General features: G+C 34.9%; 1 protein-coding gene across 1 annotated transcript; it reads left to right on the forward strand.

The window, feature by feature from the left end:
• Nucleotides 1-184: 184 nt before the first annotated feature.
• LOC140345026 (AF4/FMR2 family member 2-like) lies at nucleotides 185-9599 on the forward strand (the record flags this gene model as incomplete). Its single annotated transcript, XM_072432197.1, has 5 exons — nucleotides 185-389; nucleotides 786-919; nucleotides 1581-1644; nucleotides 2944-3080; nucleotides 9515-9599. Coding segments are annotated over 5 exons (616 nt in total), but the record flags the coding sequence as incomplete, so codon positions are not given.
• Nucleotides 9600-16645: the final 7046 nt, after the last annotated feature.

Genomic DNA, 16645 nt, shown 5'->3' on the forward strand with positions numbered 1-16645 from the left:
GAGATAAATTAAAATTTAATTTGCTATTTAAGGAAGGGAATAAAGATCTTAATGGCCTTAGAGGTACTGACTAGTTGTACCCCGAATACATAATAATTAATAATTTTAATACCAAACACTGAAATCATCTTTTTAGTTGGCCTACTACTTAAATAACTGTATTTTATTATCTTTTCTCACCCAGAACAAAGAAATCAGCCAAGAAACGAGAAGAAAAAATGATCCCACCTTTGTTGTCACCTTTGGGGGATGAGCCCGTTCGTAGATTACATTCCACAGACAACAGTTCCTTCAGCCAGGAGGTCAATATTACAACTGTGCAAGTTCCTGTCACTGCCTCAAGACACAAAAAAAATGAGAGGAGCACAACAAACACTAAACTAAACTGTGTAAGTATTGTGGTAAAGATTTTAAAAAGTTTAAAGTATTGTTTATGAATTATGGATGGTCATTATTTATGAAACTGCCAAAGGCTGTCTTTGAGTATTTGCCATTGATTATTTCTTTGCTCTTTGCATTTGTATTTTTTTTTCAGACCTTATTGTATCCTAATCACAACAGGGATCTAACATATTGCCCTGAAATGTGTGTGTTCTCCAAGCAGGATATTTATATTGTTTATATTGAGGTTTTAAATTAATCTGATGTTCATTCATTCACTTGTATTATCAATTGTTTAGTTTATCTGCAGAAGTTGGCTTTGTATTCTTTGTAGTATTAAAGACCTTATTGAACAGATAAGCCCTTAAGGTCTTAATTCTGAGCCATTTACCTTGTTTTTACAGGAAGATGAGCACAGGAGACCATCAAGTAGTTGCCTTGAAACTATCCAGCATCACACAGAGCCTGATGTATGGTCATCAATACCTGCAATAAGCAATACTGATTCTCGAAGAGCAAAGATAACATTTGATGAAGTGTAAGTTATTTTATAAGCTATTGTGTCAATAGCTATGTTTTTCTTTTTTTGTTCATAATAATACAACCCTTTAAAGTTCCTTCTATGAAAGGAGAGGTCTGTTAAAAATAGACTTCGAGGTAATTTTAAAATAGGTTTGCATACTTTTGTATTACAATCAGGTCTGTTATTATTTTATATTAGTGCCTCTTGGTCTTTTTATGTTTTCCTCTTTAACCTTGCCACCTTTAACATGCTAAAGTTCTCAAAATGCATGTTTTTGTAGAACTCACCTTTTCAGGAGGTTTTAGGCAAAGAAAATGCAAACTTCAAAGGCTTCAAGACAGACACAAGTTTTTCTGTGTTGTTTCTTTAGATAATTCAAAAGTCTGAAAGAATTAATGCATATTTTAAAAAAAAAGATACGATATACATAGTAAAAACTTATATGAAGTTCAGGTAAAACATGAAACTTCAGCCATAAGAATGTCCTACCTTAATGATATACTAGGCATTTTCCATGTGTGCAGTTCAACATCTATACCCTAACATCAAAATCATGGTGAAGCTACCCACCAATGTAGAAAAAGGGACTGCAGTAACTTCTCCTTCCCAAGTGCTCTTCCTTTTTTACTACTGTTCTGTCTTTTAATGTTCTATTTTAATTGTTTTTACCCTTTAGATTACATAATGCTGACTATTATATGCAGGAAGCGAAAAGACTGAAGCACAAAGCAGATGCGTTGGTAAGTTTCCACTTCTTTTTCTATAGGGATTCCCTTTCCTATTCACTATTGCAATGGTAGATGCAAGGTCTCAGTGTATATCCTCCCTTGTACTCTGCAGCTTTCACACTTCTTTACCTACCTGCCTTTATAACTTGGATTGTAAACTTAAAAAAATTGACTAGTCATTAACATATTTGACTATGTGGTGTGTGCTTACCAAGCCTAAATTCCCAAACACATGTTGGACAGTAAGTCATTTGCTCATAGCACCACAAACAAAGTGGTTAGAAGTGTGCCAACTGTGATAAGAAGGTGGCATCTACTTTGTCCTAATGCAAAACTTTTTATTGGCAGTTAAAAACAAAGGAATTCCTAACTGGCAACACACATCAATTCTTTATCTTTTTTTAAAGATTTGATTAGACTTTTTGATCATGTGTACTTATTATTCTCTTTTTAAATTCTAAAAGTGTGCTATTTTGCTCAGTTACACTCAAAAATGTAATTAGATTTGAAGTTAAAACATGTTTTTCAAAAGATTATTGTTGCATGCTCTAAAAACAATCTAATTTGTGTAATATACAATACACATTATAACCAAACTAATGAGCACAAAAATTACTTTTTAGAATTTGTTACAAAAGGAAGCAATGATGGCAAAAATTGTAATGTTTATTGGATGCCAGTCTAGCTGAACTAGTTTCAATTCCACCCAAGAATTATTTTTCTGTATTAGTTAGTTGCTGATTAGCTGAATCACACACCATCCTCTTATCTCAGAGACTCTAGTGCTGAGATACTTCATATCAGACGTTTCATTGTTTTGGTATTTTATTGGATTCTAGATCATGTAAAATGAAAAAATTGTACATCCCAACAAGGCAATAACCTAATTTTAAACCTTTGGTTAGAAGTAAGGTGGGCATAGACAACTGCAGAAAGGTATCTCACAATATGAGATTTCATAATTGTTTTAGAATTTTGTACAGCAGGGTATTTTTGCTAAAAGAGCCCCTAAAAGACATACAAAGCCATATGGTGTTTAAAAACAGATATATGCATATATATTTTCTGGCCAACCCAATGACATAATGGGTCCTTCCTCTTCTCGACTGGTGCAGGCAGGAGCAGTCTTTAAAGTACTCTTTACTACTAAACAGTGACCATTTAAGTGTCACTTGTGTATGCGTGTGTATTAAGGACTTGTGTATGTGTTGTGCGTTGCATGGAAAAAAGCACTTGTGTATGTGTTGTGCATTAAGGGCTGCTGTTCACGCCTGTCCTTTACAATAACTGTGTCTTTCTCTTATGTTTCAGATAGAAAAGTTTGGCAAAGCTGTGAATTATGCTGACGCTGCCCTCTCTTTTATTGAGTGCGGCAATGCTATGGAGCGAGATCCATTAGAAGCAAAATCTCCATACACCATGTACTCGGAGACTGTGGAACTCATCAGGTTAATGTCTATTTTGTGATCATTTTCCTTATCTCATTTCGGTCGTAATTAGAACCTGCTAAGTTTTTTAAAGAAAATAATTTCAGCATAATGATTTGTTCAAGGCATCTTCATCTCTGAAGTCAGCGTAATTACTTCTTGCCATTTTATTAATGTGATGGAAAATGTGTAATTGATGGACAGTGCTTTTATAAATTAGCCCCTTTAGAGGTTATAATGTGACTATTATAATTTGCAATATTCATAAAATTCAAATTGAAATGTAGTGGGTGGCTATAAAGCAAAATCATTATAATATTTGGCACAGAGGCCTTCCTTTAAAGGGTGCAATATTACACTGCAAATTACATTCAAGAGGTTTTTGATCATTTTTTTCTATGAAGAAAAATGTTCCTTTCTTGTGTTTCTTTGGTCTATGAGGTCGATGAGAAAAAAAGTGAACTTTAATCAACAAAGTTAAAGTGAATTATAGCCATTTTGTCTTACAGAATTAGGCAGCTCATCTAGTTTGAAGTATCAATTGATTAATTTAGTGAATTTAACCTCCCTCATAATGAAAGTTAAATAATTATGTTATCATTTTTTCAGTGCCTATCAACCACAAAAGATAAAGCCTGAATGCTAATATGCAGGGCTTGTTTAAAGATCTTGTATTTATTAGTACTGTAAATATAATTATTTTGATATTATTACAAACACATCTATCTATCTATCTATCTATCTATCTATCTATCTATCTATCTATCTATCCATCTTTCTTTTAGACATAGATTTATTAAAGCTCTCCAACGCGGGAGAGGATACACTTTTATCAGTGAAGCTGGGTGATCCAGAAAACCTGGATTGGATCTGGTCCAGGATTCAAAACATTTGCTAGCAAATGACTTTTAAGAAATTCGTTCCAGGTTTGCTGGATCACCGAGCTTCACCGATGAAAGTCTATCCTTTATAAAGTGTAGCCTTTTATAAGGCTCTCCAGCCTTGGAGAGCCTTAATAAATCAGGGCCATAGACTTTTGTCACATGAGCTTCAGCTGTGGTAGTTATATTTTAAAAGGATATAACAACACAATATTAATACCCTAAATATTATATATTTTAGTGGGTACATCTCTAGTTATTATACTTATCCAAAAGTAATGTGTATATGTTTAGTGTTCTTTATTTTGATAATGGTATTTCATATACAGACTTGGTGCAAAAGGCCTCCTCTTAGTACTTCTTGCCATCCATAGAAATAGTCAAATCTAACTAGTATTCAGGAAGGGTATTACTGTGCCTATTTGGGAATGGACAAATAAACAATTGTTATATAGCATAGGATAGAACAGTAGAAATAGCTATCTTTCATACTGTTAACAAGTAGAAATAGTAAATCAGAAACACCTGGTAGAGTATAATTAATGCCACCCCATGGTTTGAATATGTAAATATAAATAAGAGGAACAAAGGGCAAAGTAAGCTTATATTGTGAAAATTTGTCAGACAAATATAAAAATATACAAAAAAAAATGAAATGGTCTTGACCTATTAGTATCATGGGTATAGTCAGACCAATCGGCTAGACAGTTAAGATCCCTGACTGTATATTAATAGAGGGTTCAATACATGAAAGTATAACGTCTCCTGACCCGATGCGTTTCGCTGTTGTCGGCTTCCTCAGGGGATGTATTAAGGTTGTTAGGAGATAAGCTAAGTGCAGAAAACACATATAAAAATGTACAGGGTATCATAAATAGTTGATATTTAAGTGTAGTATTCACATACCAGAACATCAAAGTTGTGATCATGTTTCTTAAGTGCGCATATATAAGGTATACTAAATACAACATCCATGTATTTGTATGATGCTCAGGGAATCAATATCTGAACATCAGAATTATGATAAGGTTCGATAATGTATAATGTCCAAAAAAGAAAAAAGGTGATAACAAATATAACATATATATATACTAAGTACAACATTCATGTATTGGTATGATGCTTAGAGAATCAATATCTAAACATCCGAATCAGAACTCTATTATACAGTCAGGGATCTAGCTGTCTACCTGATTAGTCTGACTATACCCATGATACTAATGGGTCAGGACCTTTTCTACTTTTTTGTATATTTTCATAATTATCTGTGACAAATTATCACAATATAAGCTTACTTTGCCAAAAAAAAACTTTCTTGTTACTCTTATTTATATTTACATCTCTTTCATACTGCCCAAATGATTTCCAAGCTGATAAAGGTTGAGTATAAAACAAAATATTTAGGGGCCCCTACAAATGACAATTATTGTGTATGGACATCTTAAGACTAAACAGTGCCGAAAGAGTGTATGTAGTAAGTAACAATACACACAGAACCAGCTGTTTAAATAATAATGTATATTGATAAGACTTTTTGCATGGCATAGATCACATGCACATGTACAGCTAGAAAACTAATAAGTTCATGTGTGTGTGCAATGTGTGAAACTGGAAACAATCTTTACTTGTGACTTTACTTTTTAAAATCATGGATAAGCCAAAGATGTTCCAACTATGTCATGTACCAGCATAAATATTAAATTGTCACTTAGGGAGCCCTCTGTAAAGTAGGTTTTCATTGACCTCACAGGCAGCTGTGAGAAAGGTCTCGCCAACCACACAGAGATAGTTTTCCCAGTAATAGGACTCAGGAGTCTAATTACAAAGTGTTGTTGAGCTTGTATCATACACCCGCTTTGCCAAAACTGCCTAATAGATGTTATCAACGCAGTAAGGAATATATTATTATTTCACACATCTGGTAACCTTGCAAAATCCTTTATCTCCTTTGGAAGACACTTCATCAGTTGGTAAAGAAATATCTACAGAGGGCTGCTGGTTCCACTTTCATTTTATGAGTTTAGTTATCCAGTGTCTATACTTATACACATGAGAAATATGACTGACGGCAAGAAATATGACTATATTGGATGGTTGCAGTTTTCAACTTTAGTGAGCATCTGAACCATAACCTAATACACTATCAAGTCCTGTGATCCCAACCATCCTTAGTTGTAGAATGTTTAATTTATTTTCCCCCAATTTAATAAAACAAAAATATTCAACTAATGCTAATATTAGCATCATGGGCGGTAAGGCCCATTACCATGAGGTTATTATTATTATTATTATTATTACACACTATTTACGTATATAGCACTGTCATATTACGCAGCGATTTACAAAGTCCATAATCATGTCACTAGCTGTCCCTCAAAGAGGCTCACAATCTAATGTCCCTATCATAGTCATATGTCTTTAATACAGTCAATTTTAGAAAGCCAAATAACCTAACCGCATGTTTTTGGAAGAGTACCCAGAGGAATCCTAACAGGGAGAACCTGCAAACTCCATACAGACAGTGTCCTGGCCCGGGATTTCAACTGGGACCTAACTCTGCACAGACCAGAGTGCTAACCTCTGAGCCACCGTGCTGCCCACAGGTTTGCAGTGTAATTACCATTTCCCCATGCCAGTGAATCGTGTCGTGGAGGAGATGCTGCAAATAGCTTCTCCCCGCAGCAGCCCTATAGAAAATGAATGGGGGAGGTAGTGAGCAGTACCAATACTGTTCCGTGCTGCCAGCTGCTGTGGAAGTGACCAAGCGCCTGGCAGAGTGCTAGCCACCAGGAGCCACATGTGATTGCTCTATCCCAAGGCAGGTCTAAACTTGCCCTTATACACTTATACATATTTTACTTTGATCTGTGTATATCAGTGTTAATAATAATCAAGGTAAAAGTCTTAGGGCTGCTTTGTAGGAATTAAATGGGCGGGTTTTCTGAAAAACAGTTGGGCTTGATTTATTGAAGGTGATTGGGCATGCTCTTTTATTAAATCAACACCAAGGAATCACTGTATATTGTGACATGTCAACATAGTTTTAAATTCACATAGACATAGTCTAAATTCACCTTTTAGTCCACTTTTTAAGTCCACTTTTAGTCACCTTTTTAAGTCCACTTTGAATATCAAATAAAAAATCAGACTGGAATAAAAAAAATATTTGCTTATTGGATCCCAATGAATCTATTAGAGAGGAATGTGCTAAAAAATTAAATTATTAGTTTGTTTCCACCTGATGATTTCAAATATAATCCCATTTGCCCACAAGCAGCTGTTATAGTTTAAGAAAAAGTGCTCCTGGGTTGTATACAAAGATATAAACAGCTCTTTTGTTAGAAACTACTTTGTTGATTGAGTGGATGTGTTTTTAAGGCTGATGTTCTTTTTTGTAAATTCCCACTTGTCTGCATGGAGAAGGTTGATAACCATTCACATTCCAACTCAGTGGGACAGAATTGCCAATATCATTGAAGGTTTGGATATTTCATTTGGATGAGGACATCTTTAAGCCAAACTCTATAAATGTTCCTGTTCTGTCTTTCTTTTTTTAAATGAGCCTGTCTGGATGTCTTAAAGTCTTCTTATGCAAAGCCCAAACCTATTACTTATTCCAGCACAAGTGCCTGTGAAATCACATTAGGCCTGTGAACCACTGATCAGATGTGATGAATTGATTTCCTCAGCACTAAGTGCATACCGAGAAGTGTGCTTGGTTAGCCAAATGAATTGAACAGTGCACTAAAACATATGGTTACTCTAATTAATAAGTGCAGCTAAGCTGCCAATAACCAGAAGATGGCTATTTAGCAGTACAGAAATTTAGAAGGCAAACCTATTTAAAATAAAAGTACAGTTGGTTGTGTTATTCATGATTTGTGTTTATGAATTTATAAAAACCTCTTCAGTTTTAGGGGAGTAAAAAACGAGGGTGATTATATAATTTACATAATTTTTATAATTCACATATAAGTACGTATCTAAGGCTAAAACTTTTTTGGATGAGTTTGGGGGGAAAGGAAATCCCTCTGATAGGGAATAGGTGTCTAAATTTCTCTCTTATTCCAGACGGGATGACAGCTGAAATTAAAGTTTACCTTCTCAGCCAATTTTAGGCGAAAATCCCACAAAAAGCACACATAAATCACAAAATTGCCAAATATTAGGAATTTTTACAAATGACAAAATGTATAATCTCCCCTGCAACCATGGCACTACTTTCTAAACAGAGCTCAAAGAATTTCGCAATGTAAACAATTTATTGTTTGGCACATGGAACTCCTGGCAGTGTCCTGCATTTAACTGCAGTAGTAGATTTGTTTTTGGATTTGTTAATGGATCCTGTAAAGGGACACCAAAGGACACATTATTTATTACAACACTGGAACTGATCATGTGATTAGAGTAAAATCTGACCTCAGAGTAAAATCCCTCATATATAGCAACTGTATCATCATTGGAATCTATAGAAGAGAAGTAGTTTGGCATTAACAACAAAGTTTCCAACCTTTTTTTTTTTTTATTATTATTATTACACAGTATTTATATAGCGCCATCAAATTACACAGTATTTATATAGCGCCATCAAATTACACAGTACTGTACAAAGTCCATGGTGGTGTCACTAACTGTCCCTCCAAGCAACTCACAATTAAATGTCCCTACCATAGTCATATATCATTAATGTAGTCTAAGGTCAGTTTTTAGGGGGAAGCCAATTAACCTCACTGCGCGTTTTTGGGATGTGGGAGGAAACTGGAGTACCCGGAGGACGCAGAGACAGGGAGAAAACTCCATGCAGATAATGTCCTGGCTGGGAATCAAACCTGGGACCTAGCGCTGCAAAGGCCAGAATGCTAACCCCTGAGCCACCGTGCTGCCCTGTATATAAATTGAGGATCTAGTGTTACTATAATATAGTTACCAGTGTTTAGTTAAACATATGCAATTGTATTTGATTGTAATAGACAATAGTATTACAAAGTAAGAAGAAAGCAAAAACTGGGAATATCATCAGGTGAAGAACACAAACAAGTCATTTTAACAGTGAGGTCCCTCTGGAGAGTCTCTGTCTTTCCTGTGCTTGCCTTTGGGTAACTGCATGACAGAGTGGCAGGTGATCTTGCCCTTCTAAATCTCAACACCTGCCACAGGCACTCTTACAGGCATGGACACAATAAAAGAGAATTTGTTAAAGACTGACATTCTGTTTGTAACATGGTGTCAAGCTAGATTCTACTGGGTATTGTAAAGAATAGAGGAAAAAAAAATCTAGTGCAGCAAGTAAATATTTTTTTCACATTTCTATAGCATTCGTTGCTGTGGTGTGCCTTCTTAGTTAACAAAGTAGTACTAGCTTTTCAAAATGAGGGATGACATGATTTAAAAGGAACCTTGAGGATAGCAATATGGGAGCTGTCACCGCTGACATTTTTAAAACATTTACAATCCTGATCTTGGCTTCACTACTTTATGAGTAGCTGACCCAAAACAAGCTAAACCAATGGCTTATAAACTATCTAGCCAGCATGCTTCTTCCAGGAACCTAATTATTACTTAATTTTTTTGCAGGTATGCAATGAGACTGAAGAATTTTACAGGCTCTTCTGCCAGTGAAGGAGAGAAAAAACTGGCTGTATTATGGTAAGTCCACAGAGACAGTGTCAAAGCAGCTAAAATCCACTCGAAGAATTTAAAACTACAGAAATGCATAAGAAGCTTACATAAGATCATTATTCTTGTTTTCCATTAAACTATTAAAGGATAACTAATGGCTTCTTTAAGCAGCTGACTAAACATTTATTCTTCCGATTCATATTGTTATCAAGATGGCATTTTAATGTCTTTTCCGTTTTGATTTCATTTGCTCAAAGAAAATGCAAACTTCAAAGGCTTCAAGACAGACACAAGTTTTTCTGTGTTGTTTCTTTAGATAATTCAAAAGTCTGAAAGAATTAATGCATATTTTAAAAAAAAAGATACGATATACATAGTAAAAACTTATATGAAGTTCAGGTAAAACATGAAACTTCAGCCATAAGAATGTCCTACCTTAATGATATACTAGGCATTTTCCATGTGTGCAGTTCAACATCTATACCCTAACATCAAAATCATGGTGAAGCTACCCACCAATGTAGAAAAAGGGACTGCAGTAACTTCTCCTTCCCAAGTGCTCTTCCTTTTTTACTACTGTTCTGTCTTTTAATGTTCTATTTTAATTGTTTTTACCCTTTAGATTACATAATGCTGACTATTATATGCAGGAAGCGAAAAGACTGAAGCACAAAGCAGATGCGTTGGTAAGTTTCCACTTCTTTTTCTATAGGGATTCCCTTTCCTATTCACTATTGCAATGGTAGATGCAAGGTCTCAGTGTATATCCTCCCTTGTACTCTGCAGCTTTCACACTTCTTTACCTACCTGCCTTTATAACTTGGATTGTAAACTTAAAAAAATTGACTAGTCATTAACATATTTGACTATGTGGTGTGTGCTTACCAAGCCTAAATTCCCAAACACATGTTGGACAGTAAGTCATTTGCTCATAGCACCACAAACAAAGTGGTTAGAAGTGTGCCAACTGTGATAAGAAGGTGGCATCTACTTTGTCCTAATGCAAAACTTTTTATTGGCAGTTAAAAACAAAGGAATTCCTAACTGGCAACACACATCAATTCTTTATCTTTTTTTAAAGATTTGATTAGACTTTTTGATCATGTGTACTTATTATTCTCTTTTTAAATTCTAAAAGTGTGCTATTTTGCTCAGTTACACTCAAAAATGTAATTAGATTTGAAGTTAAAACATGTTTTTCAAAAGATTATTGTTGCATGCTCTAAAAACAATCTAATTTGTGTAATATACAATACACATTATAACCAAACTAATGAGCACAAAAATTACTTTTTAGAATTTGTTACAAAAGGAAGCAATGATGGCAAAAATTGTAATGTTTATTGGATGCCAGTCTAGCTGAACTAGTTTCAATTCCACCCAAGAATTATTTTTCTGTATTAGTTAGTTGCTGATTAGCTGAATCACACACCATCCTCTTATCTCAGAGACTCTAGTGCTGAGATACTTCATATCAGACGTTTCATTGTTTTGGTATTTTATTGGATTCTAGATCATGTAAAATGAAAAAATTGTACATCCCAACAAGGCAATAACCTAATTTTAAACCTTTGGTTAGAAGTAAGGTGGGCATAGACAACTGCAGAAAGGTATCTCACAATATGAGATTTCATAATTGTTTTAGAATTTTGTACAGCAGGGTATTTTTGCTAAAAGAGCCCCTAAAAGACATACAAAGCCATATGGTGTTTAAAAACAGATATATGCATATATATTTTCTGGCCAACCCAATGACATAATGGGTCCTTCCTCTTCTCGACTGGTGCAGGCAGGAGCAGTCTTTAAAGTACTCTTTACTACTAAACAGTGACCATTTAAGTGTCACTTGTGTATGCGTGTGTATTAAGGACTTGTGTATGTGTTGTGCGTTGCATGGAAAAAAGCACTTGTGTATGTGTTGTGCATTAAGGGCTGCTGTTCACGCCTGTCCTTTACAATAACTGTGTCTTTCTCTTATGTTTCAGATAGAAAAGTTTGGCAAAGCTGTGAATTATGCTGACGCTGCCCTCTCTTTTATTGAGTGCGGCAATGCTATGGAGCGAGATCCATTAGAAGCAAAATCTCCATACACCATGTACTCGGAGACTGTGGAACTCATCAGGTTAATGTCTATTTTGTGATCATTTTCCTTATCTCATTTCGGTCGTAATTAGAACCTGCTAAGTTTTTTAAAGAAAATAATTTCAGCATAATGATTTGTTCAAGGCATCTTCATCTCTGAAGTCAGCGTAATTACTTCTTGCCATTTTATTAATGTGATGGAAAATGTGTAATTGATGGACAGTGCTTTTATAAATTAGCCCCTTTAGAGGTTATAATGTGACTATTATAATTTGCAATATTCATAAAATTCAAATTGAAATGTAGTGGGTGGCTATAAAGCAAAATCATTATAATATTTGGCACAGAGGCCTTCCTTTAAAGGGTGCAATATTACACTGCAAATTACATTCAAGAGGTTTTTGATCATTTTTTTCTATGAAGAAAAATGTTCCTTTCTTGTGTTTCTTTGGTCTATGAGGTCGATGAGAAAAAAAGTGAACTTTAATCAACAAAGTTAAAGTGAATTATAGCCATTTTGTCTTACAGAATTAGGCAGCTCATCTAGTTTGAAGTATCAATTGATTAATTTAGTGAATTTAACCTCCCTCATAATGAAAGTTAAATAATTATGTTATCATTTTTTCAGTGCCTATCAACCACAAAAGATAAAGCCTGAATGCTAATATGCAGGGCTTGTTTAAAGATCTTGTATTTATTAGTACTGTAAATATAATTATTTTGATATTATTACAAACACATCTATCTATCTATCTATCTATCTATCTATCTATCTATCTATCTATCTATCCATCTTTCTTTTAGACATAGATTTATTAAAGCTCTCCAACGCGGGAGAGGATACACTTTTATCAGTGAAGCTGGGTGATCCAGAAAACCTGGATTGGATCTGGTCCAGGATTCAAAACATTTGCTAGCAAATGACTTTTAAGAAATTCGTTCCAGGTTTGCTGGATCACCGAGCTTCACCGATGAAAGTCTATCCTTTATAAAGTGTAGCCTTTTATAAGGCTCTCCAGCCTTGGAGAGCCTTAATAAATCAGGGCCATAGACTTTTGTCACATGAGCTTCAGCTGTGGTAGTTATATTTTAAAAGGATATAACAACACAATATTAATACCCTAAATATTATATATTTTAGTGGGTACATCTCTAGTTATTATACTTATCCAAAAGTAATGTGTATATGTTTAGTGTTCTTTATTTTGATAATGGTATTTCATATACAGACTTGGTGCAAAAGGCCTCCTCTTAGTACTTCTTGCCATCCATAGAAATAGTCAAATCTAACTAGTATTCAGGAAGGGTATTACTGTGCCTATTTGGGAATGGACAAATAAACAATTGTTATATAGCATAGGATAGAACAGTAGAAATAGCTATCTTTCATACTGTTAACAAGTAGAAATAGTAAATCAGAAACACCTGGTAGAGTATAATTAATGCCACCCCATGGTTTGAATATGTAAATATAAATAAGAGGAACAAAGGGCAAAGTAAGCTTATATTGTGAAAATTTGTCAGACAAATATAAAAATATACAAAAAAAAATGAAATGGTCTTGACCTATTAGTATCATGGGTATAGTCAGACCAATCGGCTAGACAGTTAAGATCCCTGACTGTATATTAATAGAGGGTTCAATACATGAAAGTATAACGTCTCCTGACCCGATGCGTTTCGCTGTTGTCGGCTTCCTCAGGGGATGTATTAAGGTTGTTAGGAGATAAGCTAAGTGCAGAAAACACATATAAAAATGTACAGGGTATCATAAATAGTTGATATTTAAGTGTAGTATTCACATACCAGAACATCAAAGTTGTGATCATGTTTCTTAAGTGCGCATATATAAGGTATACTAAATACAACATCCATGTATTTGTATGATGCTCAGGGAATCAATATCTGAACATCAGAATTATGATAAGGTTCGATAATGTATAATGTCCAAAAAAGAAAAAAGGTGATAACAAATATAACATATATATATACTAAGTACAACATTCATGTATTGGTATGATGCTTAGAGAATCAATATCTAAACATCCGAATCAGAACTCTATTATACAGTCAGGGATCTAGCTGTCTACCTGATTAGTCTGACTATACCCATGATACTAATGGGTCAGGACCTTTTCTACTTTTTTGTATATTTTCATAATTATCTGTGACAAATTATCACAATATAAGCTTACTTTGCCAAAAAAAAACTTTCTTGTTACTCTTATTTATATTTACATCTCTTTCATACTGCCCAAATGATTTCCAAGCTGATAAAGGTTGAGTATAAAACAAAATATTTAGGGGCCCCTACAAATGACAATTATTGTGTATGGACATCTTAAGACTAAACAGTGCCGAAAGAGTGTATGTAGTAAGTAACAATACACACAGAACCAGCTGTTTAAATAATAATGTATATTGATAAGACTTTTTGCATGGCATAGATCACATGCACATGTACAGCTAGAAAACTAATAAGTTCATGTGTGTGTGCAATGTGTGAAACTGGAAACAATCTTTACTTGTGACTTTACTTTTTAAAATCATGGATAAGCCAAAGATGTTCCAACTATGTCATGTACCAGCATAAATATTAAATTGTCACTTAGGGAGCCCTCTGTAAAGTAGGTTTTCATTGACCTCACAGGCAGCTGTGAGAAAGGTCTCGCCAACCACACAGAGATAGTTTTCCCAGTAATAGGACTCAGGAGTCTAATTACAAAGTGTTGTTGAGCTTGTATCATACACCCGCTTTGCCAAAACTGCCTAATAGATGTTATCAACGCAGTAAGGAATATATTATTATTTCACACATCTGGTAACCTTGCAAAATCCTTTATCTCCTTTGGAAGACACTTCATCAGTTGGTAAAGAAATATCTACAGAGGGCTGCTGGTTCCACTTTCATTTTATGAGTTTAGTTATCCAGTGTCTATACTTATACACATGAGAAATATGACTGACGGCAAGAAATATGACTATATTGGATGGTTGCAGTTTTCAACTTTAGTGAGCATCTGAACCATAACCTAATACACTATCAAGTCCTGTGATCCCAACCATCCTTAGTTGTAGAATGTTTAATTTATTTTCCCCCAATTTAATAAAACAAAAATATTCAACTAATGCTAATATTAGCATCATGGGCGGTAAGGCCCATTACCATGAGGTTATTATTATTATTATTACACACTATTTACGTATATAGCACTGTCATATTACGCAGCGATTTACAAAGTCCATAATCATGTCACTAGCTGTCCCTCAAAGAGGCTCACAATCTAATGTCCCTATCATAGTCATATGTCTTTAATACAGTCAATTTTAGAAAGCCAAATAACCTAACCGCATGTTTTTGGAAGAGTACCCAGAGGAATCCTAACAGGGAGAACCTGCAAACTCCATACAGACAGTGTCCTGGCCCGGGATTTCAACTGGGACCTAACTCTGCACAGACCAGAGTGCTAACCTCTGAGCCACCGTGCTGCCCACAGGTTTGCAGTGTAATTACCATTTCCCCATGCCAGTGAATCGTGTCTTGGAGGAGATGCTGCAAATAGCTTCTCCCCGCAGCAGCCCTATAGAAAATGAATGGGGGAGGTAGTGAGCAGTACCAATACTGTTCCGTGCTGCCAGCTGCTGTGGAAGTGACCAAGCGCCTGGCAGAGTGCTAGCCACCAGGAGCCACATGTGATTGCTCTATCCCAAGGCAGGTCTAAACTTGCCCTTATACACTTATACATATTTTACTTTGATCTGTGTATATCAGTGTTAATAATAATCAAGGTAAAAGTCTTAGGGCTGCTTTGTAGGAATTAAATGGGCGGGTTTTCTGAAAAACAGTTGGGCTTGATTTATTGAAGGTGATTGGGCATGCTCTTTTATTAAATCAACACCAAGGAATCACTGTATATTGTGACATGTCAACATAGTTTTAAATTCACATAGACATAGTCTAAATTCACCTTTTAGTCCACTTTTTAAGTCCACTTTTAGTCACCTTTTTAAGTCCACTTTGAATATCAAATAAAAAATCAGACTGGAATAAAAAAAATATTTGCTTATTGGATCCCAATGAATCTATTAGAGAGGAATGTGCTAAAAAATTAAATTATTAGTTTGTTTCCACCTGATGATTTCAAATATAATCCCATTTGCCCACAAGCAGCTGTTATAGTTTAAGAAAAAGTGCTCCTGGGTTGTATACAAAGATATAAACAGCTCTTTTGTTAGAAACTACTTTGTTGATTGAGTGGATGTGTTTTTAAGGCTGATGTTCTTTTTTGTAAATTCCCACTTGTCTGCATGGAGAAGGTTGATAACCATTCACATTCCAACTCAGTGGGACAGAATTGCCAATATCATTGAAGGTTTGGATATTTCATTTGGATGAGGACATCTTTAAGCCAAACTCTATAAATGTTCCTGTTCTGTCTTTCTTTTTTTAAATGAGCCTGTCTGGATGTCTTAAAGTCTTCTTATGCAAAGACCAAACCTATTACTTATTCCAGCACAAGTGCCTGTGAAATCACATTAGGCCTGTGAACCACTGATCAGATGTGATGAATTGATTTCCTCAGCACTAAGTGCATACCGAGAAGTGTGCTTGGTTAGCCAAATGAATTGAACAGTGCACTAAAACATATGGTTACTCTAATTAATAAGTGCAGCTAAGCTGCCAATAACCAGAAGATGGCTATTTAGCAGTACAGAAATTTAGAAGGCAAACCTATTTAAAATAAAAGTACAGTTGGTTGTGTTATTCATGATTTGTGTTTATGAATTTATAAAAACCTCTTCAGTTTTAGGGGAGTAAAAAACGAGGGTGATTATATAATTTACATAATTTTTATAATTCACATATAAGTACGTATCTAAGGCTAAAACTTTTTTGGATGAGTTTGGGGGGAAAGGAAATCCCTCTGATAGGGAATAGGTGTCTAAATTTCTCTCTTATTCCAGACGGGATGACAGCTGAAATTAAAGTTTACCTTCTCAGCC

This window comes from Pyxicephalus adspersus, unplaced genomic scaffold, assembly GCF_032062135.1.
Source record: "Pyxicephalus adspersus unplaced genomic scaffold, UCB_Pads_2.0 Sca357, whole genome shotgun sequence".
NCBI lineage: Eukaryota > Metazoa > Chordata > Amphibia > Anura > Pyxicephalidae > Pyxicephalus > Pyxicephalus adspersus.